Source organism: Periophthalmus magnuspinnatus, chromosome 11 (assembly GCF_009829125.3).
Source record: "Periophthalmus magnuspinnatus isolate fPerMag1 chromosome 11, fPerMag1.2.pri, whole genome shotgun sequence".
In the NCBI taxonomy this organism is placed as follows: domain Eukaryota; kingdom Metazoa; phylum Chordata; class Actinopteri; order Gobiiformes; family Gobiidae; genus Periophthalmus; species Periophthalmus magnuspinnatus.
The window spans coordinates 30,178,187-30,203,409 of NC_047136.2; the positions used below are offsets into that span (position 1 = coordinate 30,178,187).

The 25,223-nt window shown below is 43.2% G+C and overlaps 1 protein-coding gene across 1 annotated transcript; it reads left to right on the forward strand.

Moving 5' to 3' along the window:
• The first annotated feature begins 817 nt into the window (after positions 1-817).
• On the forward strand, positions 818-23,422 carry LOC129456653 (uncharacterized). The gene is made up of 3 exons (XM_055225248.1): positions 818-890; positions 1,202-1,537; positions 22,702-23,422. Exons 1-3 carry the CDS (start codon positions 818-820, stop codon positions 22,902-22,904), a joined length of 612 nt encoding a protein of 203 aa, XP_055081223.1. The 3' UTR covers positions 22,905-23,422.
• Positions 23,423-25,223: the final 1,801 nt, after the last annotated feature.

Sequence of the window (25,223 nt, forward strand, 5' to 3'; positions counted from 1 at the left end):
TGCTCCCTCCCTCCATCCCTCCCACTCCCTCTGTCTCCCTTCCTCTCGCTCCCTCTCTGTCCTTCTTCCTCTCCATCTCTCTCCTTCTCCTTCTGTCTCCCTCCCGCTCCCTCCCTCCCTCTCCCTCTCTCACTGTCTCTCTCTATCTCCCTCTGTCTCCCTCCCTCTACCTTTGTCCTCTTCTTCTGTCTCTCTCTCCCTCTGTCTCTCTCTACTCTATCTCCCTCTGTCTCCCTCCCTCTCCCTCTGTTTCTCTCTACTCTCTATCTCCCTCTGTCTCCCTCCCTCTCCCTCTGTCTCCCCGTTTGTTTCTATCTCCCTATGTCTCCCTCTCTTCCTTGTGCATGTATGTGAATAACCTGTATTTAACCAGGTGATATAAACCCTTTTTCAGAGTTGATCCTTCGAGCTGCTTTAAAGTTTCTTCACTTTTGTACTCTGGAGTAAACATGACAGTAACAGTGACAGTATCAATTTCTAAAGTGAGAGGAACAACACACAGATTTACATATTAATCATAAGACACTTCCTAAAGGTAAATCCTCACGCACTCAACCTGATCCATGAGTGACGAGGCTCTTGTCCTCACTGTAAACACACAGCTCTGCACACTGCACACAAACACGAGTTATTTGACCTCTCTTACATGTTTAAATAAATATTTGAAACATGTAAACTGCGGTCATCTGAAACCCACTGCCCCCAACTGTAGTACTGCAAAACTACTACTCATTTCATCAGGTATTGGAATGGTACCACAGCTGTGTCTGGAGTGGCTCTGTTTAGTTTGCGTCTCTATCGTAAACCTTTTCGAATAATGAGCCGTGATCTTGGAGCTCTAAAGCCTGAAGACGCGCGGAGGAGCGCCACACACCCCGTACACACACTCCGTACACAATCTGTGTGTTTATACGAGTAGTGACACGCGCTGTCCCGGTGCTTTTAATGTTGCTCTGCCTCCGCCTGACATCTGCGCCGAGTTGGTATTCCACATGTGCAGTGACCACGGAGAAGAGAGGAAAGGAGAGAGGGAGAGGGAGGTATGGACAGGGAGAGAGAGGGGAGGGGTATGCAGAGCGAGGGAGATATGGGCAGGGAAAAGAGAGAGAGAAAGAAAGAGAGAGGGGGGTATGGAGAGAGGGAACGAGAGAAGAGGAAGAGAAAGAGAGCGAGGAAGGGAGGCGGGGAGGTGCGCACCCAGAGCCGCCAAACGAGCAAAGCAGCCGCGGAGGAAAGGACAAGCATCTGTACCGCTCCTCCACCACGTCAGCACACCCGCACGACCCGCGCACACACCGCGCAAAGACCGCGCACACGCCGCGCTTACGCCGCCGTCAGTCTGCGCGACACACATCGGGGATTTTAATCGTGTGGAGCGGACCGAGGCGCGCTCCGTGGCACTGCGACAGTGTGCCCTCCTGGACACCGACTCTGTGGATTGTACCGCGGTGTCGCCTCTTCAGATCCGCGGCTGTGGCTCCGGTACTGCGGCTCTGCTCGTCGCTTCTGTTGCGTCGCCGCTCGGACTCCGGAAAAGGTGAGTGAAATGCAAAGTGGAGCTTACACAAAAATCTCATTTGAATTCAAGCCCAGTCTCGCGTACCGAGACGGAGACGAGGTTCTGTGGAGAGGCTTGCGACATCGGGTCTTACCGGAGCCGGTGAAGCTGCTGCTCGGCGCTCCTCCAGACATGTCTCCGTCTCAGAACCGAAGAGAGGACCCTTAAGATCCGCACGGCCCCAAACCGAAGCTGCTCACATCAACCTGCTGCATTCTGTCCACAGAAACACAGCTCTGATTCAGTGACCGATGTGAACCGATTCGCAAATCAACAATTGTCAAAGCTCCAGACGCGATTTGAACAGCGGCACAAGAGCAAATCCCATATAATTCAGCTTTTTATGTGTCAGGTCAGAGAAGAAAAGACACTGGTGAGAAATTAAGAAGTCATATTTAAAAAAATAGATCTTGTCATGCATTTTTGGTGTTGAGAGGAGAGAGTGAGACAAGGGGAGAGGGATGGAGGGATGGAGAGGAGAAAGGGAGGAGAGGAGCAGAGGAGCATAAACAGACTGCCACTGCTCGTTCATCAAAGTCCCTGTAGTGTTAATGCGCAGATGTAATGTAGCGAGTCCAGTGATTTAAAGAGAGACAGAGACAGAAAAAGGGGGAGGGAGAGAGGGATAGAGGAACAGAAGGGGAAGAGGGGGAGAGACAGAGGAGGAGGAGGATGACTGTGAAGAGAGATTTGGAAAAATCTATGAATGGGCTTGGATTTATGAGTTGTGTTTGCAAATGAAGACTGGGTTCAGGGCATCCAACCCACACAGACATTTCACAACATGTTTATAAAGGTTTAAACTACAGGGTGAGCAGCTTTTACACAGGATAAGACTCCATGGAGACATAAGGAGGACATTTGACACACAGGGAGGGCATCTGACACACAGGGAGGGCATCTGACACAGGGAGGGCATCTGACACACAGGGGTTTAGGTTTCGTGTCTGTTTTTTTCCCAAAATCGTTGCAGGTATTGATATATGATAATCATGCCTATTCTAATTGTAATTTAGTTTTGATGGAGTTTACTCTTGAATATATGAATAATGGAGACCAGGAATATACTAAATGTACTATAGACGAGGAGGGGAGAGGCTGAGGAGGTTGATGGTTCTGCTGCTAGGTGTTCATGGCTGAGGCCTGTTCGAGCAGCTACTAACCCTGCGGCCAATATGTTGTTGTTTTCTTGTATCTAAAGTACTGAAAATCAGGTACTAATCAATACCAAAACTAGTATAAAATCTAGATACTCATTTGAGCAAATATCACTGCTAAAATCTCCCATTCACAGGACAGAAATGAACCTTTCCTGAATATGTGTGTAGTGATATTGAGCTGTATCTTTCACAAGTATAAGACACATACTGTAGACTAATATACACCTATGGACCACTGTGTACCAACAGGACACTGAGGAATTACACACATATAACACACATGGAATAGAACATTTAAGGTGGAACACATTCTGTTGTCTAAAGAAAGAGTGTTTTTATTATCATTGTGGTTCCTCCCTGATACTTCTCTGTTTTTTTTTTTTTTCTGGTCCTTCCCTGGTTCTTCTCAGGTTCTTTTCTGGTCCTTTCCTGGTCCTTCTCTGGATCTTCCTGGTTCTTCTCTGGTTCTTTTCTGGTCCTTCCTTGGTTCTTCTCTGGTTCTTCTTTGGTCCTTCCCTGGTTCTCTTCTGGTCCTTTCCTGGTTCTTCTCTGGTTCTTCCATGTTTTTGCTCTGGTTCTTTTCTGGTTCTTTTCTGGTTCTTCCCTGGTTCTTCTCTGGGTCTTAAGATAAGATAAGATATGCCTTTATTAGTACCACGGTGGGGAAATTCCAGTATTGCACCGCACAGATAAAGAACAGAAGGAAAATGGCACATGCAATAAAACAAGATAATAGATAAATAGCTTAAAAAAAAAAAAAATAGACTTAAAAATAAACTAAAAATAGACTCTAATGTAACATCTCCATTAAGTGACTTGAGTATTGCACATAGGTATGGTTGAATGACACATGTTCAGTGTTACAGTGTTCATTGTACAGTCTGACAGCAGCAGGAAGGAAAGACCTGAGAAACCTCTCATTCACACAGCGAGGGTGAATCAGTCTGTCACTGAAGCTGCTCTCCAGGGCAGACAGAGCGTCCTGCAGGGGGTGAGACTCATAGACCAGCATAGAAAAGACCTTAGCCAGCATCCTCCTGTTCCCCAACTCCTGCACTGAGTCCAGAGGACAGCCCAGGACGGAGCTGGACTTCTTGATGACCTTGTCCAGCTTCTTCCTCTCCCTCTCTGTGATGCTGCTGTTCCGGCAGACCACACCGTACAGGATGGCTGATGCCACCACAGAGTCATAGAAGGTCTTCAGGTCTTCCCTGTTTTTTCTCCATTTCTTCTCTGGTTCTTTTCTGGTCCTTCCCTGGTTCTTCTCTGGTTCTTCCCTGTTTTTCTCCGTTTCTTCTCTGGTTCTTTTCTGGTTCTTCTCTGGTTCTTCTCTGTTCACCTCTGGTTCTTCCCTGGTTCTTCTTTGTTCTTTTCTGGTTCTTCTCTGGTTTGTCCCCGGTTCTGCTCTAGTTCCTCTCTAGTTCTTCTCCTGGATCTTCTCTGATTCTTCCCTGGTTCTCCTCTAGTTCCTCTCTGGTTCTTCTCTGGTTCCTCTCTGGTTCTTTTGTGACCAAAAACAAACAAAAAACAAACAAACAAACAAAAAAAAACCCAACACATTTAAAACACACACATTGTCTTGCCTCAGTACAGACATATTGTATATGCAGATCTTGAGGTCATAATACGTCCACTGTTTGCTGTTTTATTGTCTGAGAATCAGGAAGTGCGTGATAAACAATAGCAGTTTCTTCATTTGTATAGCACAATTTATAGTCTTGCATAATGTACTTCAAAGTAGTTGTTAGCTTAGTTGAACCACTGCAACCCATTTAAAATGAACTAGGTCTGCTTTGCATGTTTTTTAGATGGTAAAAATAATTAGTAATTTCTGAAAGTGGAATTTTTTTTCACACATGCGTCATACAAACAACTGATATACACAACCAGTCAACTGTTTGGACACAACTTCTCATTCAGTGTTTTTTTTGTTTTTTTTTTTTTTTTTTTTTTTTACGTTTTAAGTAAAATATATGGAATTATGTAGTGAATAAAAAATAACCCTCAGAAAGTGATGTTTAGAGGAGGATGAGAGAATGAGGAGAGAGGAACAGAGACAGACAGAGGAGAAGAGAAAAACAGTGAAAAACAGGAGAGGAGGAGAAAGGAGAGAGAGGACAGAGTCAGGGGAGAGGAGGAGGAAAGAGAGGAAAGAGAAGGACAGTCAGGTGAGAGGAGGAAAAGAGATGAGGAGGAAGAGAGATGAGAGAGATGGGAAGAACAGAAGAGAATCAAAAGAGAAGAGAGAGGAAGACAGACTAAGGAGAGAGAGGAGAGAAAGGAGGACAGAGGAGGAGGAAGAGAGGATAGAGAGGGGGGACAGAGAAAGGGAAGAGGGGTGGGAGAGACAAGAGAGATGGGAAAAACAGGAGAGGGAGCAGCATGCAGGGAGTTGATTCATAGTTTTATACATAATTCATGCGTCTCTTAACGTCCCGCAAGGCCAATTTATAAAGTAAATGTTTGTGCAGAACCGGCTTCTCTTTGTTTCTGCTCTGGTTCTTTCCTGGTTCTTCTGTGGTTCTCCCCTGGTTCCTCCGTGGTTTTTCCTTGGTTCCACCTGCTTCTTCCCTGGTTCTTCCCTAGTTCTGTTCTGGTTCTACCTTGGTTCTACCATGATTCTTCCCTGGTTCTTCTCTGGTTCTTCCCTGGTTCTTCTCTGGTTCTTCTCTGTTTTTTCTGTGGTTCTTTGGTGATTCTTCCCAGGTTCAGGGTGGGGCTGCAATCGCAAATGAACCAAAATCGCAATTTCAATGGACAAAATTAGCAACAAATTTTCCTGTCTTATTCTAAAACGTCTAACTCCGTAGTTTAGATCTGTACAAGCATGTTCTGAAATGTACCTGTGTGTCAAATGTCCTCTTGTGGAATAAACTTGATACTCAGTACTGATTCCAATAGCACAATGATAATAAAAAACACTCTTTTTTTAGACAGTAGAATGTGATTTTCCACATTAAATGTTGGTTCTTTGTGTTCTGTTCCCTGTGTGTTATATGTGTGTAAGTGGTCCATGGGTTTATACTAGTCTATTTGTCTTATACTTGTGAAACATACGGAGACACATCATTATAAACATATTCAGGAAAGGTTCTTTTCTGTCCTGTGAATGAGACTTTTTAGTATCGAAACCTGTGAAAAATTAGTATCTAGTTTCAATACTAGTTTCAGTATCATTCAGTACCTGATTGATCTGATCGATACTTTTGTCCACACTACAGGGAAATATCTGAATTTTCTTGTTCATTCTGTCTGTGTGTTTATGTGTGATCAGTCTGTTACAGTTTCAATCTTAAATGACACAGTTTCGGTCTTGAATGACTCAGAACTGGAGTAATTCATTCTAATTTTGGTCTCTCCATGGTGTTTAGTGTTATAACTGTGACAATTCATGAGTTTCCCTCCACCAGAAAAGTTACATTGTGTATTTTTAAATCAGACCAATTCTGCAAACTGGACTTTTCAGAGCTTTATAGTAGTTTTGTTCTCAATGAGTCTCTAAAGTTGTATTTGAAGTGATTTGTACATTTTTGAGCAATCTGTGACGTACACGCCCACTGTGACATACATACTTCCTTCTTCAGTTTTATTTTCTTAATCAGTGATACTCATAGGATTCGACAGCATTCTGTGGTCATTTTGGAACAAATGAAAAAAATGGGGTGCTCTAGTGTGATGTGCAGCTATCCATAGGGGGCGCTGACAGCATGCAGCACTTTGTTGTGATGTCGTTTACGCGACGTCAGCTCCCACTGTGCACAGCAGTTTTTTAATGTGGAAGTCAGTGGACTTGTTTCTTTTATTTAACCCAATATTCCATCCATCCATCCATTTTCTTCCGCTTATCCGGGGCCGGGTCGCGGTGGCAGCAGTCTAAGCAGGGACTCCCAAACTTCCCTCACCCCAGACACGTCCTCCAGCTCCTCTGGTGGGATCCCAAGGTGTTCCCAGGCCAGGCCAGAGACATAGTCTCTCCAGCATGTCCTGGGTCTTCCCCGGGGCCTCCTCCCAGTGGGACATGCCCAGAACACCTCCCTAGGGAGGCATCCAGGAGGCATCCTGAGCAGATGCCCGAGCCACCTCAGCTGGCTCCTCTCAACGTGTTGGAGCAGCGGCTCTACTCTGAGCTCCTCCCGTGGGACTGAGCTCCTCACCCTATCCCTAAGGAGGAAACCCATTTCGGCCGCTTGTATGCGCGATCTTGTCCTTTCGGTCATTACCCAGAGCTCATGACCATAGGTGAGGGTAGGAACGTAGATTGACCGGTAAATCGAGAGCTTTGCCTTTGGGCTCAGCTCCTTCTTTACCACAACGGACCGATACAGCGACCGCATCACTGCAGATGCTGCACCGATCCGCCTGTCAATCTCACGCTCCATCCTTCCCTCACTCGTGAACAAGACCCCGAGATACTTGAACTCCTCCACTTGGGGCAGAGACTCACCACCCACCCGGAGAGGGCAAACCACCTTTTTCCAGTTGAGAACCATGGCCTCGGATTTAGAGGAGCTGATTCTCATCCCAGCCACTTCACACTCGGCTGCAAACCACCCCAGTGCCTGCTGCAGGTCCTGGCTCGATGAAGCCATCAGGACAACATCATCCGCAAACAGCAGAGATGAAATCCTGTGGTTCCCGAACCAGACCCCCTCCGGCCCCTGGCTGCGCTTAGAAATTCTGTCCATAAATATAATGAACAGAACCGGTGACAAAGGGCAGCCCTGGCGGAGTCCAACATGCACCGGGAACAGGTCTGACTTACTGCCGGCAATGCGAACACAGCTCCTGCTCCGGTCATACAGGGAACCGGACAGCCCTTAGCAGAGGGCCCCGGACCCCATACTCCCGGAGCACCCCCCAAAGGACACCACGAGGGACATGGTCGAATGCCTTCTCCAAATCCACAAAACACATGTGGACTGGTTGGGCAAACTCCCATGAACCCTCGAGGACCTGATGGAGAGTATAAAGCTGGTCCAGTGTTCCACGACCGGGACGAAAACCACACTGCTCCTCCTGAATCCGAGGTTCGACTATCGGTCAGATTCTCCTCTCCCGTACCCTGGAGTAGACCTTACCGGGAAGGCTGAGGAGTGTGATTCCCCTGTAATTGGAACACACCCTCTGGTCCCCCTTTTTATACAGAGGGACCACCACCCCGGTCTGCCACTCCAGTGGTACTGTCCCCGACCGCCATGCGATGTTGCAGAGACGTGTCAGCCAAGACAGTCCCACAACATCCAGAGACTTGAGGTACTCGGGACGGATCTCGTCCACCCCTGGAGCCTTGCCACCGAGGAGCTTGCTAACCACCTCGGTGACTTCAGCCAGGGTAATGGACGAGTCCGCCTCCGGGTCCCCAGTCTCTGCTTCCTCCTCGGAAGACATGATGGGGGGATTGAGGAGATCCTCAAAGTATTCCTTCCACCGCCCAACAACATCCCCAGTCGAGGTCAGCAGCTCTCCACCCACACTGTAAACAGTGTTGGTGAAGCACTGCTTCTCCCTCCTGAGGTGTCTGACGGTTTGCCAGAATTTCTTTGAGGCCATCTGATAGTCCTTCTCCATGGCCTCCCCGAACTCCTCCCAACCCTGAGTTTTTGCCTCTCTGCCTCAGGAATCCCACGAGCCAAAAAGGCTCGATAGGACTCCTTCTTCAGCTTGTCCACCACCTTCAGCTTGTTCGGGGATTGTCTTCGTGACAAGCACCACAGACCTTACGACCACAGCTACGAGCGGTCGCATTGACAATAGAGGTGGAGAACATGGCCCACTCGGAGTCCATGTCTCCAACTTCCCCCGGGATCAGGGAGAAGTTCTCCCGGAGGTGGGAGTTGGTAGACCCCTCTGACAGAGGGCTCTGCCAGGCGTTCCTAACAGACCCTTACAATACGCTTGGGTCTGCCAGGTCTGTCCGGCTTCCTCCTCCGCCAGCGGATCCAACTCACCACCAGGTGGTGATCGGTTGACAGCTCAGCCCCTCTCTGGATTAAAACTATAAAGACACATGCACAATATGTCTGCTTTAAAAAAAAAAAAAAAAAGTTTGCGATTAAGGCGGCCTAAGCGGTTTGGGAAACATTTTAAAGAAACTGATTTTTTAGAGGTTTTAATGGTAGAATTCAGTTAACTGTGAGCATTCACATCTGAGACAGGCTGAAATCTGAACTTGAACTAATCTAAGAATCACATGCATTTCACAACATGTTTGTAGAGGTCTAAATTACAGGGTGAGTAGCTTTTACACAGAATAAGACCCCATGGAGACACAGGGAGGGCATCTGACAGCCAGGAAGGGCATCTGACACACAGGGAGAGCATGTGACACACAGGGACATTTCAGAACATATTTGCAGAGGTCTAAACTACTGGGTTATAAGCTTTTTGTAATTCAATTCAATTCATTTTATTTTTGTAACGCCCAAAATCACAACAACATGTTTTGGTTGATGGGGGAAACCAGAGTACCCGGAGGAAACCCATCCAGACACGGGGAGAAACATGCAAAACTCCACACAGAAAGGCCTGGGCAACCCGGGGATCAAACCAAACCTTCTTGCTGTGAGGCATGAGTGTTGCCACTCAGCCACTGTGCTGCCTACACACAAAAACAAACAGGAAAATCAAACAACAGGAAAAACCAGAAATATCGGCCAGGCGAAGAGGAGGGAGGGGGGCGGAGGAGGGCCAGGCGAGGAGGAGGAAGAACAGGCGAGGAGAAAGAGAGCCGGCGAGGAGGAGGAGAGCCAAGCGAGGAGGAGAGGGAGGCGGGTGGAGGAGGGCCAGGCGGGGAGGAGGAGAGGGTCCAGCTGTCATTGGGGCATCTGAAAGAATTACACTCCACAGGGGGGGTGGGACAGGGGACAACATGTGAATAGCATTGCTGATGAGGAAATAGGAGGAAGCGGAGGATAGTGCTCAGGTTGCCATACTTCCCCCAGCTTGTTATCTCCTACTGCAGCCTATCTTATCCCAGGTTTTAATGTCACTCCCAGCCAATCTGGTCATAGTTCGGAGTGACATTAAACTAAGTAACCTGGTCATAAGCTATACCGAAGAAGCCTGGTCTTAAATACAGAGACTGTGGGGGCCTGTATAACATCAACAGGAGTTGATTCCATAGCACAGGAGCTTGGTAACTGAATGCTCTCCCTCCCACTGTTCTTTTGGACACTCTAGGAACCACTAATAGTCCTGCATTCTGAGAGCGGAGTGCTCTGTTTGGCTGGTACGGGACAATAGCATCTTGCAGATAGGATGGGGCCATACCATTTAGCGTTTTGTATGTCAGGAGGAGGACTTTGAATTTGATTCTAAGCTCGACAGGAAGCCAGTGCAGGTATTTTAGTACAGGACTGATGTGGTCTCTTCTTTTAGTTCCTGTTAGGACTTTGGCCGCTGCATTTTGGACCAACTGGAGGCTCCTTATAGTACTTTTAGGGCAGGGGGCGAGCAGAGAATTACAGTAATCAAGTCTGGAAGTAACAAATGCATGGATGAGTTTTTCAGCATCGTTTTTAGGTAAAATATTTCTAATTTTAGTTACATTTCGCAGGTGAAAGTATGCGGTTTTACAAGCTAGGTTTATATGGGCTATCAATGAGAGATTTTGATTAAATAGGACTCCAAGATTTTTTACAGTAGGGCTAGAAGCTATACTCACATTGTCGAGTAAGATTATCTGGTCCGACAGAGAATCTCTTTGACCTTTGGGACCAATGACAATGACCTCTTTTTTTTCAGGATTTAAGAGCAGGTAATTCAAGGTCATCCAGGTTTTGATGTCCTTCACACAGGCACTGAGTTTATCTATTTGATCAGTCTTATTTGGTTTCATTGATAAGTACAGCTGAGTGACATCAGCATAGCAGTGAAAATTAATGCTATGTTTTCTAATAATGTTACCAAATGGCAACATATACAGAGTAAATAGGATTGGACCAAGCACAGATCCTTGTGAAATGCCACAGGCTACTTTAGAACAGGGAGACATAAGAATAATAAGACAAGAGATTCTGTTGCTTGCATACTTAAGTTCTTGCAGTCTTTACAACATTGTAATTGTGACTATTCAAGTTGTAATTTCAATTATTTTTATTTTTCATAACACTCAAACCACATCATAGATTTGTCTTGTCATTTACCCCTCCGTTGTGAGTCAGTCCAAACTAAGCAGCCTAATGCTCATCTCCAGAGCTGTGTTTCTGCACAGAGCTGAGACAGAGCCGTGATTGTGAGGTTAATAACACGGCTCTCCATCTTTGTCAGGTCATTGCGCTGAGCCTGTAGCGTTATGGCCTGTTAGCATGACTAGCACGGTTAGCTTAGCCTTACAGGTGTACAGCTGTGGGGCTAATGCTTTCTGACAGAACAGACATGTACACCGCAGTCTTCATGAGGAGGGGAGGATGAAGAGGAGGAGGACGAGGAGGGATTTGAAAAGCATCTTGTGGTTAATTAGAATTCAGATGTTTCTATGATGATGTCACTATGTCAAAGTTTAGTCTTATTACTGTCACAAGGGGAATTTAATTTGGGGGTATTACACTTCTATGGGGTATTAGCTGCACATAGCATAGCTGCTGAGTATCAAGTTTCCACTGTAGTTTTAGTATTGATAGGTATCTGATTCTTTAAACTTTTGACAGCCCCACCTCCAGGTCATCTGCAGCAAAGACCCACATTGCCTTTATGTGGCTTTTTATCTGCAGATTGTTTCAGTATGATCAAAGCAAAGTTCCAGACCTCTTCAAAGCCTCATCTGGTCTGACTCTGAAGCTAAGCTGGGCCGGTCCGTGCTAGTTCTTGGATGGGGATGGGCCATAGGGGAGCAGCAGTATGTGGGTGCAAACTATTGTTGTGTTCTTTGGCAAGGCACTTCACCCACATTGCCTCCAGTGTCCATGTACCCTGGAGTATTAATGAGCGTGTTTGTGGTGTGTTTAAAGCGTGTGGATCATGTGCTGCCCCCTACAAATAAACTAAAAAAACAATTACAGAAACATTAACAGTTTACTGATATTGCCTGCATTTGACCCATCTTTCAGTGTCTCTGGGAGGAGTCTATGGAGCAGATTGTGTTCTGGTTGTGTCTTGGTTGTGTTCTGGTTGTCTTCAGGTTGTGATCTGGTTGTGTTCTGGCTGTGGTCTGGTTGTGTTCTGGCTGTGTTTTGGTAATGTTCAGGTTGCGTTCTGGTTGTGTCCTGTTTGTGTTCAGGTTGTGATCTGGCTGTGTTCTGGTTGTGTGGCTGTGTTCTGGTTGTGTTCAGGTTGTGCTCAAGTTGTGTTCTGGTTGTGTTCAGTTTGTGTTCTGGTTGTGTTCAGGTTGCATTTAGGTTGCATTCTGGCTGTGTTTTGGTTGTGTTTTTGCAGTGTGGCTGTGTTTTAGTTTTGTTCAGGTTGTGCACAGGTTGTGTTCTCTTTGTGTTCAGGTTGCATTCTGGCTGTGTTCTGGTTGTGTTTTGGTTGTATGGCTGTGTTCTAGTTGTGTTGTGATTGTGTTCAGGGTGTGTTTTGGTTATGTTCTGGCTGTGTTTTGGTTATGTTTAGGTTGTGTTCAAGTTGTATTCTGGTTGTGTTCTGGTTATGTTCAGGTTGTTTTCAGGTTGTGTTCAGGTTGTGTTCTGGTTATGTTCTGATTGTGGTTTGGTTATCCAGGTTCTGTTTAGGTTGTGTTCAGGTTGTGTTATGGTTGTGTTCAGGTTGTGTTCAGTTTGCATTCTAGCTGTGTTCTGGTTGTGTTTTGGCTGTGTGGCTGTGTTCTGGTTGTCTTCAGGTTGTGTTCAGGTTGTGTTCTGGTTGTATTCTAATTATCTTCAGGTTGTGTTCTGGCTGTGTTTTGGTTGTGTTCTGACTGTGTTCTGGTTGTGTTCTGGTTATGTTCAAGTTGTGTTTTGGTTGTGTTCTGGTTATGTTCTGGCTGTGTTCTGATTATGTTTTGGTTATGTTCTGGTTGTGTTCTGGTTGTGTTCTGGTTATGTTCTGGTTGTGTTCTGATTATGTTTTGTTGATGTTCAGGTTGTGTTCTGGCTGTGTTTTGGTAATGTTCAGGTTGTGTTGTAATTGTGTTCTGGTTATATTCAGGTTGTGCTCAGGTTGTGTTCTGGTTGGTTTCTGTTTGTGTTCAGGTTGCGTTCTGGCTGTGTTCTCGTCTTTTGGTTGTGTGGCTGTGTTCTGGTTGTGTTCAGGTTGTGCTCAGGTTGTGTTCTGGTTGTATTCTAATTGTGTTCAGGTTGTGTTCTGGCTGTGTTCTGGTTGTGTTCTGACTGTGTTCTGGTTATGTTCTGGTTATGTTCTGGCTGTGTTCTGATTATGTTTTGGTTGTGTTCTGATTATGTTTTGTCGATGTTCAGGTTGTGTTCTGGCTGTGTTGTGGTAATGTTCAGGTTGTGTTGTAATTGTGTTCTGGTTATATTTAGGTTGTGCTCAGGTTGTGTTCTGGTTGGTTTCTGTTTGTGTTCAGGTTGCGTTCTGGCTGTGTTCTAATTGTGTTTTGGTTGTGTGGCTGTGTTCTTGTTGTGTTCAGATTGTGCTCAAGTTGTGTTCTGGTTGTGTTCAGGTTGTGCTTTGGTTGTGTTCTGGTTGTGTTCTGATTATGTTCAGGTTGTGTCCTGGTTATATTCTGGCTGTGTTGTGGTTGTGTTCTGGATGTGTTTTGGTGATATCCAGGTTGTGTTCAGGTTGTGTTCTGGTTGCACTCAGGTTGCATTCTTGCTGTGTTTTAGTTGTGTTTTTTGCAGTGTGACTGTGTTCTGGTTGTGTTCAAGTTGTGTTGCGGTTGTGTTTTGGCTGTGTTTTGGTTGTGTTCAGGTTGTGTTTTGTCTGGGTTCTGGTTTTGTTCAGGTTGTGTTCTGGTTGTATTCTGGTTGTGTTCAGGTTGTATTCTGGTTGTGTTCAGGTTGTGTTCTGGTTGTGTTCAGGCTGTGTTCTGGTTGTATTCTGGTTGTCTTCAGGTTGTGTTCTGGTTGTGTTTTGGTTATGTTCAGTTTGTGTTCTGGTTGTGTTCTGGTTATGTTCTGGCTGTGCTCTGATTATGTTTTGGTTATGTTCAGTTTGCCTTATGGTTGTGTTCTGGTTATGTTCTGGCTGTGTTCTGATTATGTTTGGGCTATGTTCAGGTTGTGCTTTGGTTGTGTTCTGGCTGTGTTTTGGTTTTGCTGACTTTGTGTTCTGGTTGTGTTCTGATTGTGTTCAGGTTGCATTCTGGCTGTGTTCTGGTTGTGTTTTTGCAGTGTGGCTGTGTTCTGGTTTTGTTCTGGTTGTGCTTAAGTTGTGCTCAGGTGGTGTTCTGGTTGTGTTCTATTTGTGTTCAGGTTGCATTATGGCTGTGTTCTGGTTGTGTTTTGGTTGTGTGTCTGTGTTCTTGTTGTGTTGTGGTTGTGTTCAGATGGTGTTCAAGTCTTGTTCTGGTTGTGTTGTGTTTTGCTTATGTTCAGGTTGTGTTCAAGTTATGTTCTGGTTGTGTTCTTGTCATGTTCAAGTTGTGTTCTGGTTGTGTTCTGGTTGTGTTCTGGTTATGTTCTGTTTGTGGAATGGTTATGCTCTGGTTATGTTTAGGTTGTATTCTGGTTGCATTCTGGCTGTGTTCTGGTTGTGTTTTGGCTGTTTGGTTGTGTTCAGGTTGTGCTCAGGTTATGTTCTTGTTGTGTTCTGGCTGTGTTCTGGTTGTGTTTTGGTTATGTTCAGTTTGTGTTCTGGTTGTGTTTTGGTTATGTTCAGTTTGTGTTCTGGTTGTGTTCTGGTTATGTTCTTGCTGTGTTCTGATTGTGTTTTGGTTATTTTCAGGTTGTGTTCTGGTTATGTTCTGGCTGTGTTCTGATTATGTTTGGGCTATGTTCAGGCTGTGTTCTGGCTGTGTTCTGGTTATGTTCTGGCTATGTTCAGGTTTTGTTCTGGTTGTGTTCTGGTTGTGTTTTGGTTATGTTCAGGTTGTGTTCTGGTTGCGTTCTGGTTATACTCAGGTTGCATTCTGATTGGTTTTTGATTGCATTTTGGTTATGTTCAGGTTGTGTTCAGGTAGTCTTCTAGTTGTGTTTTGGCTGTGTTCTTGTTGTGTCAGTTCCGATACCAATTTCGATTTTATAGCTTTTAGGCACACGACCAGTCAAAAGTTTGGACACACTTTTACATTTTTGTTTCTTCTTTATTTCCGTGATTATTTACACTGCAGTTTCTCAGTGAAGCATCAAAACTATAAATGACACATGTGGAGTGGAGCAAACAAAAGTCAGCCACCAATTGTGCACATTCTCCCACTTAAAAAGATGAGAGAGGCCTGCAATTTTCATCATAGTGTTAGGCGTGTTCTATCAAAATGACGACTGGATTCGATCAGTTCAAATCTCAAAAGTTTATTCCCCTGACAGTTACAATCTAATCCCTCGTGTGTGCAGCAGGCGGTCTGTCTGCTTTTCCCTGGCCCCGTAACATAAAAATGTAACATGAAACATGAATATGCAAATATTATGTTGAGTAGGTTGTCGCCCAGGTTCCTCCCTCCGGCCTCGCTCATCTCTCCAGGCTGCACCAGTCTATTTTTCCGGCCTTGAGTCTCATCCGACCGCCCTGTCCCTGTAAAGGAGCGTCTACACAACCCCAACAGTTTCCCTCCATTCATCTCACACAATGTTACCTTTAACATAGTTTCAGTGTTATTACAAAATGCTCGAACTCCAGTACCAACATTGGTAACTGTCAAACAACATGATTCACCTCCTACAATGTTGCCTTAACTCGGTTACAGGGGTTTCTGCAAGGGGCCAACTGTCTCCCATAATTCACGTTTTATCTTTGACCTAGTTTAGATGGGGTTCACTTTTAGTATGGTGCTTGTTAGACAACCTCCAAAAAGATACAACATTCAAAGAATATATAAATTCAGTATAAAAATGGTGATTACATAATAATATTCAAAACTTATATGATTTCAGTATCAAAAGATATATATGTATATGTGATGGCCCTAAGAAACTTTATTCAATCAATATGCATTCCATATTTTTGATATATGTATTTGTAATGCAACTTAAAAGCTTTATTACTTGACATACCCTTCAATAGGTACACTTCAACTATGAGAGATTTATATAAATCTTATGAATGAATTAGTAAATTCCTCAGTAAAATAAGTATTTGGTCACCTACAAACAAGCAAGATTTCTGACTCTCACAGACCTGTAACTTCTTCTCTAAGAGGTCCCTCTGTCCTCCACTCATTACCTGTATTAACGGCACCTATTTGAACTCATTGTTAGTATAAAAGACACCTGTCCACAACCTCAAACAGTCAGACTCCAAACTCCACTATGGCCAAGGCCAAAGAGCTGTCAAAGGACATCACAAACACAATTGTAGACCGGCACCAGGCTGGGAAGACTGAATCTGCAATAGGTAAGCAGCTTGGTGTGAAGAAATCAACTGTGGGATCAATTATTAGAAAATGGAAGACACACAAGAGCACTGATAATCTCCCTCGATCTGGGGCTCCACACAAGATCGAATGGTGAGCAAAAATCCTAGAACCACACAGGGGGACCTAGTGAATGACCTACAGAGAGATGGGACCAAAGTAACAAAGGCTGCCATCAGTAACACATTATACCGCAAGAGACTTAAATCCTGCAGAGCCAGACGTGTCCCCCTGCTTAAGTCAGTATATCTCCAGGCTCATCTGAAGTTTGCTAGAGAGCATTTGGATGATACATAAGAGGATTGGGAGAATGTCATATGGACAAAAGAAACAAAAATATACATTTTTGGTAAAAACTCAACATGTTGTCTTTGGAGGAAAAAGAATGCTGAGCTGCATCCAAAGAACACCATACTTACTGTGAAGCATGGGGATGGACACATCATGCTTTGGGGCAGTTTTTCTTATGTTCTTCTGTTTTTCATTCTTTCTGTGTAAAGGAAAGAATGAATGGGGCCATGTATTGTTAGATTTTGAGTGAAAACCTCCTTCCATCAACAAAGGCATTGAAGATGAAACTTGGCTGGGTCTTTCAGCATGACAATGATCCCAAACACACCGCCCGGACAATGAAGGAGCGGCTTCGTAAGAAGGATTTCAAGGTCCTGGAGTGGCCTAGCCAGTCTCCAGATCTCAACCCCATAGAAAATCTTTGGAGGGAGTTGAAAGTCTGTGTTGCCCAGCGACATCCCCAAAACCTCACTGCTCTAGAGGAGATCTGCATGGGGAAATGGGCCAAACTACCAGCAACAGTGTGTGAAAACCTTGTGGAGACTTTCAGAAAACATTTGACCTCTGTCATTGCCAACAAAGGGTATATAACAAAGTATTGAGATTAACTTTTGTTATTGACCAAACACTTATTTTCCACCATAATTTGCAAATAAATTCTTAAAAAAAATCAGATAATATGATTTCCTGGAGTCTTTTTCTCGATTCTGTCTCTCACAGTTGAAGTGAACCTATGATGAAAATTACAGGCCTCTCTCATCTTTCTAAGTGGGCGAACTTGCACAATTGGTAGCAGACTAAATACCTTTTTGCCCCACTGTAATTCCATATATCTTGCTTCATATATTTAACAGCTAAAATGATTAATTAAATGAGAAGGAGTGTCTAAACTTTTGACTGGTTGTGTATCTGATACTGATCCTCAACATCAATCAATACTAGAGCAGAGACTGAGAACAGCATTTATTTCCTTTAAACATAATATAAAGTACAAAATAAAGACAAAACTGATCCAAATGTATTTTGTCTCTGTTATTTATCTGTTAAGTAACGCCAGAACAAGTGTGTGAGTAAAAGTTCAAACACTGAGATTTTCTGGGTCGACTTTGGCCTGTAAATGTCTCACTACATCCATCTTCATGCCCATGCAGGATATTGGCTGAATCGATATTTAGAAGCCGATATCTGATCCAGCAAATTCTGTATCAGCGCTGATATCCAGTACCAGTATCAGATTGGTGAATCACTTCTCCTCTCCTCATTCTCTCCTCATTTCCTCCGCTCTTCTCCTCCACTCTGCTCCTACTCTCTTCCTTCACTCTCTTTCTCTTCATCTTCTCCTCCACTCTGCTCTTACTCTCTTCCTCTTCTCTCTTCCTCCACTCTTCTCCTACTCTCTTCCTCCTCACTCCTCATCCATTCTGCTCCTACTCTCTTGCTCCTCTCTCTTTCTTCTCTCTCCTTTTCCAATCTGCTCCAAACCAAAGCACATGCTAATGCCCTTTACGACACCTTTATTACATGTTTACGACGTGTTTATGACACGCACAAAGACCAGCAATGCTTTATGTGCTCGTTAAATCCACCATGGGGCGCTAGTAGAGGCAGGCTAATGCTAATGTTCATGCTAATGCTAAGGTAGGCTTTGTGAGGAACACGGAGACGAAAGGAGTCCATACATGAAGTAACCGTCAAAAAGAATAGAGGTTTAGTCAGAAAAACTGGGGATTGTATCAGAAGCCCTCCCATCCTCCTGTATCTCTGTAGTGTTAGACTGAGATTGGGCAGGTCACATGCCTCTAGTTAATCTACCGATGTTGTGCTGTGTTAGATGCCCTCCCAGATGTGGTAGGATAAATACAGTGGAAGAATGGACCTTGTCACTAATAGAAATGAAACATTTAAAAATATCACATTCTAGACGCAGTCAAATAATTTCTCATCTGGTTAAGAAACCGGGAATGTTCTGACTGTGAGCAGAAGCACAAATGGATCAGTCCCCAGGCTCACCAAAGCAAACACTCCACTCCGAGAGATCAGGAGTCTAACCCACAACCTCCTTATACTGGTGGAGGAGACAGGATAAGCACTCTGCCAGAGATAAGACCAAGTTCGGTTCTGGTTCTGGACCTGGACTAGGCTGAGACTCCTCTGCAGTCTGGAGTCCACTTTGAGTCTACTGCATTTGGCCCTTTTCCAATGAACTCACCTCATTCCTGGCTCTGTGCCAGGCTGCTTTCCCTCTCTTCCTCTGTCTTTCTTTCTCATCCCTCCTTCTATCTTCTCTTTTTCCACCCCTCCTCCTCCCTCTCTTCCTCCCTTTCTCTCTCTCCCTTGTCTGTAGTGCTGTTTTCTTAGTGTATATCTGTATGATACCTCTCCCTCTGTTGATCTCTCTCTATCCCTCTGCTCCCACTCGGCTTTTCTCTCCTGCTCATTTCCCTCTTCCACATCTTGCACATTATTCCTCCCCACTCTCTCCTTTTCTTTATCTGTCTGTCGCTCTCCCCCATTCTGTCCTCTGTCCACTCTCTCCCTCCTACCCCCTCTCCCTCTCTCTCTCTCCTGTTTATATCCCTCTTGCACATCCTGTACATTGCCGCTGTCTCTCTGTCAGCTCTCCTCTCTCTCTCCTCTCCCCTTCCTCTCTCCTCTCTGTATCCCTCTTGCGCATGGTTCCTCTACTCCTCTCTCTCCCTCCCTTCTCCTCTTCTGCTCTTGCTCCCCTCCCTCTCCTTTCAGCCGTCCTCTCCTCTCTCTCCTCTCTGCATCCCTCTTTCCCATCGTGTACATTGTGTCTCTGTACTGTAGAGGTGTCTCTGGGGAGAGAGAATGCGTCAGCTCTGACTGTCCTTTACACACATACTGTGTGGGTATATATATATATATATATATATATATATATATATATATATATATATATATATATATATATATATGTGTGTGTGTGTAGCTGTATATCCACTATAAAACTCTGTGACTGTAGTGCTGTAGTCCTTTTTTGGTCGATTAATCGGTCGATGGAGTCCTAGATGGTCAAACTTTGTATCAGTCAGCTCAATAGTCTTATTTAGATAAGATTTATATGGGACAGCAGTAGCAGAAGTGAGTGAGCTGAAAATGTATACGTAAAACAGCCGATTCAATTCATGATTCACAATTTGAATCTTTATATAAATACATAGATTCTCAGTACTTAGTTCTTTGTAAGCGACAGTGGCTCAGTTGGTTGAGTGTTTGTTCACTGACATAAAGGTTGATGGTTCAAATCCCTTTCCCAGTTCAAATCTCAACATAAACATCACAGGTAGAAGGCAAGACACTTAGCCTACCTCGCCCCCAGTGTCTGTGTACACTGGTGTATGAATGTGTGTGTGAAAGGGTGAGTGTTTTCCTGATTGCAAAGCATATAGATATACAGAATAGTTTGGACTGTTTTGTATGTTCGTTTTCTTATTCTACATTGTGATGATCTACTGTAAATTCCTGACTACAGAGCGCAACTCATTAAAATACTCTAATTTTAGAAAGAAAATCAGTTTTGTACTTGTACAAGCCGCACTGGATTTTAAGATGCAGGTATGTCACGTAGTAATATGAAAAATTAGCTAAAAAACGTTCATTATATCTTCTTATTACTGTAAGAAATTAGTCACTGACAGCGAGTGACAAGCAGGAACAACATCCACTATTTTCACTTTTATGTCTATACAGAGAAACAAAAAACTATTTATTATATGAGATATTTACACAGAAAGATATTACATGTGAGGATTTTTAAACTTTTTTATTTAATCCTCTTAGTAACATAAACAAATATATTACATACGTATTGCTAATGCTTTTTTTCTAACGGTGCCTGTAACGCGGCTACCTTGAAATATACGTTTGTATCGGTTACACACAAATTACGTTGCTTTTTTACTCAACAGTGCATGAACAGCATTCCAGTATCTCCTAAGAACTGGTAAAAACATATACCATATACTACATCCTACCAGAAAAGTCACTGATTGCCTTCTTCATCTTCCTCCTGCGCAATAAAACCATCAAAGTCCTCTAATTCAGTGTCCGAATTAAACAGCCTCAGGATGTCATCACTTACTACAGTTTCCTCGTTTTCAATGTCACTAGAGTGCACGCCGTCTTCTTCATCACGCAGCAGTCCACAGCCTTTTGGAACCCGTTGGTGATGGTTGACGTTTTGACACTGCTCCACGCATTTAGGATCCACTGGCAGACTAGATTTAAAGACGCTCTTTGCATGCGGCCTGTTTTGGTAAAAGATTTTTCACCACTTGTCATCCAAGCTTCCCACTCTACGCGCAGTGCCACTTTAAATGCCCGGTTTACACTGATGTCCAGTGACTGGAGATACTTAGTGGTACGCCCAGGAATCACAGCTGGAATCTTCTTTTTTCATTTTGGTGGCGATAGCTTTAGCCTTCAGTCTGATTTGTACAGTGGAAACACCGCGGCCGCCTGCTCTCTGTGTGTTAACCCAGTCTTCTAGATAGTTTTCAAGCTCGGGCCATCTGCTATGATTACCTCTGAAAGCTTTTCTCGTCTTTTTGCATTGGCTCAGTTCTTCATGCTGGCGTCTCCACCTTCTCACCATTGATTCATTTATGCTAAGATTATGTGCGGCAGCTCGATTTCCTTCTTCAACCGCCAGAGTGATCGCTTTTAACTTGAAAGCATATGCTTATCATATGCTTTTCTTCTAGTATTTTCCATGATGATGAGGGTTAGTACAAATGACTGATTTACAATAGTTGTGATAGTGTGCTTGACTGATCATACAATTTCATTGGACCTCTGTGAACTACTCATCAAGTTTATTGGCCGACTGTTGCTAGGCAAAATGTTTTTGGCCCCAAAAAAAAAAAAAAAAAAAAAAAAAAAAAAAAAGAATAAGCCGCACCGCTGTATAAACTGCAGTGTTTAAAGTGTAGAAAAAAAGTACCGGCTTATAGTTCGTAATTTATGGTAATACTCCAAGATGGAGGCAGGAGACAATATTTGAACAAGATTCATTTAAACTAAACTAGATAAGTTTCTAGTTTTGATACTGAAACCAGCATCAAAAGTAGATACTTGTTTGAGCAGGTATCGAAACTAAAAAAGGCCTGTTCACAGAAAAGGAAACAAACCTTCCCTGAATAGCTTTAGAATAATCTTGATCAATGATCTTTATCAATATATAAACTATACCGATAAAAACAGCTGGAAAAAATCTAACGATTCCATTGTTTTTAATGAACAACATTCAGCACAACTGAAGCTACTTTTTACTCTTTAAGTACATTTTTAAAAGCCTAGTTTAATACTTTTAATTAAGTAAGTCTTTGCATGTGATACTTTTTTTTTGCTCCGGTGTCTGTACTGTTACTCAAGTAACAAAAGTGAGTACTTCTTCCACCAATGGAGCAGACACTTGGCCTTATTTGATGGAAAAGTGAGCTAGCACAGAACCAGCACCAGCAGAACGGGGCCCATGACATACTATGGACCGGCCCTGAAGACATTTTTCAGCACACAAGTGCATGGAAATGACCTGCCTGTTACTAGAGGGCTGCAGTTTTGAATTGACAGTGTTTGTGTTATTAATCTATTTTAAAACAATAGGTTTTGACACTTTACAATGAACAAAATGGAGTTCAAATGGCAGACTGTGTAAAGAAGTGGACTGAGTGAGTGTGACATCACCCACAGCGTTTGGCTACAGTCACATGAAGCTCATTGGGGTTAGCAGTTATAGCGGTAAATTTGGAGCTAAGTATCATAGTGACCAAAGAGCCAATCTGGAGCAACCCTGCTGAAGGTAAGGCCCCTTACCGCCCACACTGCTGGTTCAACAGGGACTGGGCACTTAGCAATGCTGTCAGTCAAGCCTATTGCTAACATTAGTGGCAGCAATCTCCGAAAAAGGAGCAAGATTTTTCTGTTATTATTATCATATCTTAATTTACAGACACGATAGTGAAATAAAACCCCCAGGATCATGTAGAGCGGGTTAATATGAACATTTAAGACCAAAATGACAAGTCTGACAGCAGCAGTTCCAGAGAGAGGGTTGAAGGTTTTTCAATACAAAGTGAATTGGAACCAGGACAATGGAGCCAGAAGCACACCCATGCTCACTTGCTACGTTGAACGTGACGGCTAGCAGGATAGAATATATCCATTTATATATACAGTCTGGGGTTTAAACCCTAAAACATAATGAGGCGCTCGTTTGGGCCTCACATTTGACATTTACGTTTGAATATTTCTCTTCACAGATTTCCTTCGACTAACCTGGAATCTTCCCCCTAGCGAGCCTCATCGACCTCAGCACAACTGGAAGAACTGGAATGTAACCTTCAGTTTTGGATTTTGGGATCATTTTCTGAGATGGAAACTGCGATTTTCTGGGATCATTTTTGGAATGCGAAAGAATCCCATACCTCTTCAGATGAAGCGCTTTGAGAGAAGAGTCCTTTAAACACATTTTAGATGAACAATAAGTTCTGAAAAGGTTTATAATAGACTGTTTGAAGGCACCAGGAGCAGCTGTAGGTTCATATTCAGTCTTTTGTGAGTAATTATTTGGATAATTCTGGTTGATGTTTGCGTTTGGAGTTGAACACCTGAAAGGCATTAGAGACAAACTCATTAAGAGAGAAGAGCCAACAGCTGCATGGTTCAGCCCAGGCTTAAGACTGGAGCCATGATATTTAGGAACACAACAATATGAAATTACATGAGATTGTGTGAGGTTATTTGACGTGTTTCTCATTTTTTATTTTTTTTATTTTAAGTCTATAGATTTGAAAATGTAGAATTCAGAATACACAAATATGCTAAAATGGAAGCTTATACATAATAATTAGTTAGCAAAAGATGCATGCAATTTGGACTGACCAAATCTGCAGGAAAAATTGTTTTTTAAAAAGATTTTGAGACATTCCCTTATAATTTCCCAAAATGCAATGCAGAATAGTGTAATTATGCTTAGTTTGTAAAAAAAAACAAAAAAAAACAAAACAAATATGAACACAACATTTCATAAATTATCCCAAATATTTATATATTTTGTCTGAGCCATTTTCTTGGTCTTTGCTCCTGGAGTTTGGCCCGTCGGAATTTACAGTGTTGCTGTGGTGATAGTTACAGTAAAACGTCTGTAAATGTCCCGAATCATCAGCTTTCTCTGCCTCGGCTCGGTTCGCGTTAAAAGCTCCACTGGATTTATCGCCTTTGGACGGAGCACAACGCGACGCTGGGCCAAACAGCGCATTCACTGACAATTAGGAAACTTTAATTACACAGAAAGGCACCGAACGCATCCGTCAACGCTCCCACTGTCCTCGGACACCTCATCACTTCCCTGAGTCTCACCACACATTTGAAAGAACAACTGTCTGTCATATTTTTGGAATTTTATTTATTTTTTTTTTCCTGACCAATAGATTTCTGGAATTATTTAGAAATTTTGGGATTTCTTGTTCCTGAAGAGAATCACAATCGGCTCCCGGTCTTGTCTGATTCATTCTGTGAGTAGAACTTAAAACTTGATTTCACATTTTTACGCTGGTTTGACCACACAAGCACACACATGTTGAGTTTCCATGCTTTTTGGGGACTTTTCTTTCCTTCCTTTTCAAAAAAATATAACTGGAGTTATATTTTGTGTCATTAATCCATTGATCCATCCAAAAAGTCGCCTCCGTTTGCATTTTGCCTGTTTACTTACATCAGACAAAATTCTGGACTTTTCCTGCAGTTTTAGGCCCGTAAACCATCATTCTTTCTGTGGTCGAAGTTCACAACAAACGCACGGCTCTGTTAGCATAGCATTCACAGGGGATGAGTACTTCATTTATGTACATTCTAATTGTAGTTTATGAAGCATATTTTCCAAATGCAAACAGAAATTTAACTTAGAAAAAATGAAATACTTATCCCAAGATGATCAAAAGCATGTTTTTTCTTTAACTTAAATCTATTTTAACATAATGTGAACCTTAAAGAGGAGGTTATTTTACTTCTCTGAGGTATTAACTGTTATTTTTTATTATTTTGACAATGCTATATATACCGAAAACAATGTATTACCATGCTTCATAAATTCCCCCCTCCCTGGCTAAGCCACTCCCCCTTCAGACCAATGTCAAAACACAATCAGCTGTATCCCACTAATGAAACTATTGCACATCACATCAGGTATGCCAAGTTGCTGTGTACAGTTTTGTATCATGTTTTTGTATATTTATGGCAAATTGTCATGTGGGAGCATGGCTGATGTAGGTTTGTGGGCGGAGCCTTGTACAGAATCTTACAGCTAAACATAAAGAGGGTTTGAATACGGTTTGAATACTCCTTCACCTGTGATCAGTGGTCACAGGATACGTTCTAACAATAACCCGCAATAGGTGAAATCCATGAAATAGTCAGCTTTATTTTTTTTACAATTATTATATATGTTTTAAGGCTGTAAAACTCCTCACCACACATTTATACACTTTTCTCAGACAGGCATTATAATTTTCTTACATTTTTCTCTTGTTTAATTCATTAATAGTAACTTATGTGTATTTCACAGTTCCTCTGACAGCGCCTCTTCGTTCTGGCGCCACTCCGCTGTCATGTCGATCAAACATTTATGTAAATTTGGCTGAACACATTCCGTGTGGGTTGAGGCCTGGTTTTGTGTTGTCCATTGCTGTTACTTGTGTATTATTATTGAAGAGGAAGTAACTTCCACTGGACTCTGATGTAAAAAGAGAGTCACAAAATAACAGTAACAGTTAACAGTTCTAAG

Excerpts from the sequence above, each read along its gene's own strand:
- LOC129456653 (XM_055225248.1), top strand. The coding sequence starts at position 818 with ATGAGCCGTGATCTTGGAGCTCTAAAGCCTGAAGACGCGCGGAGGAGC. Across the intron at positions 891-1,201 it reads ACACCCCGTACACACACTCC|AGCCGCCAAACGAGCAAAGC; the intron begins GTACACAATCTG and ends GTGCGCACCCAG. Across the intron at positions 1,538-22,701 it reads CCGCTCGGACTCCGGAAAAG|ATTTCCTTCGACTAACCTGG; the intron begins GTGAGTGAAATG and ends TTCTCTTCACAG.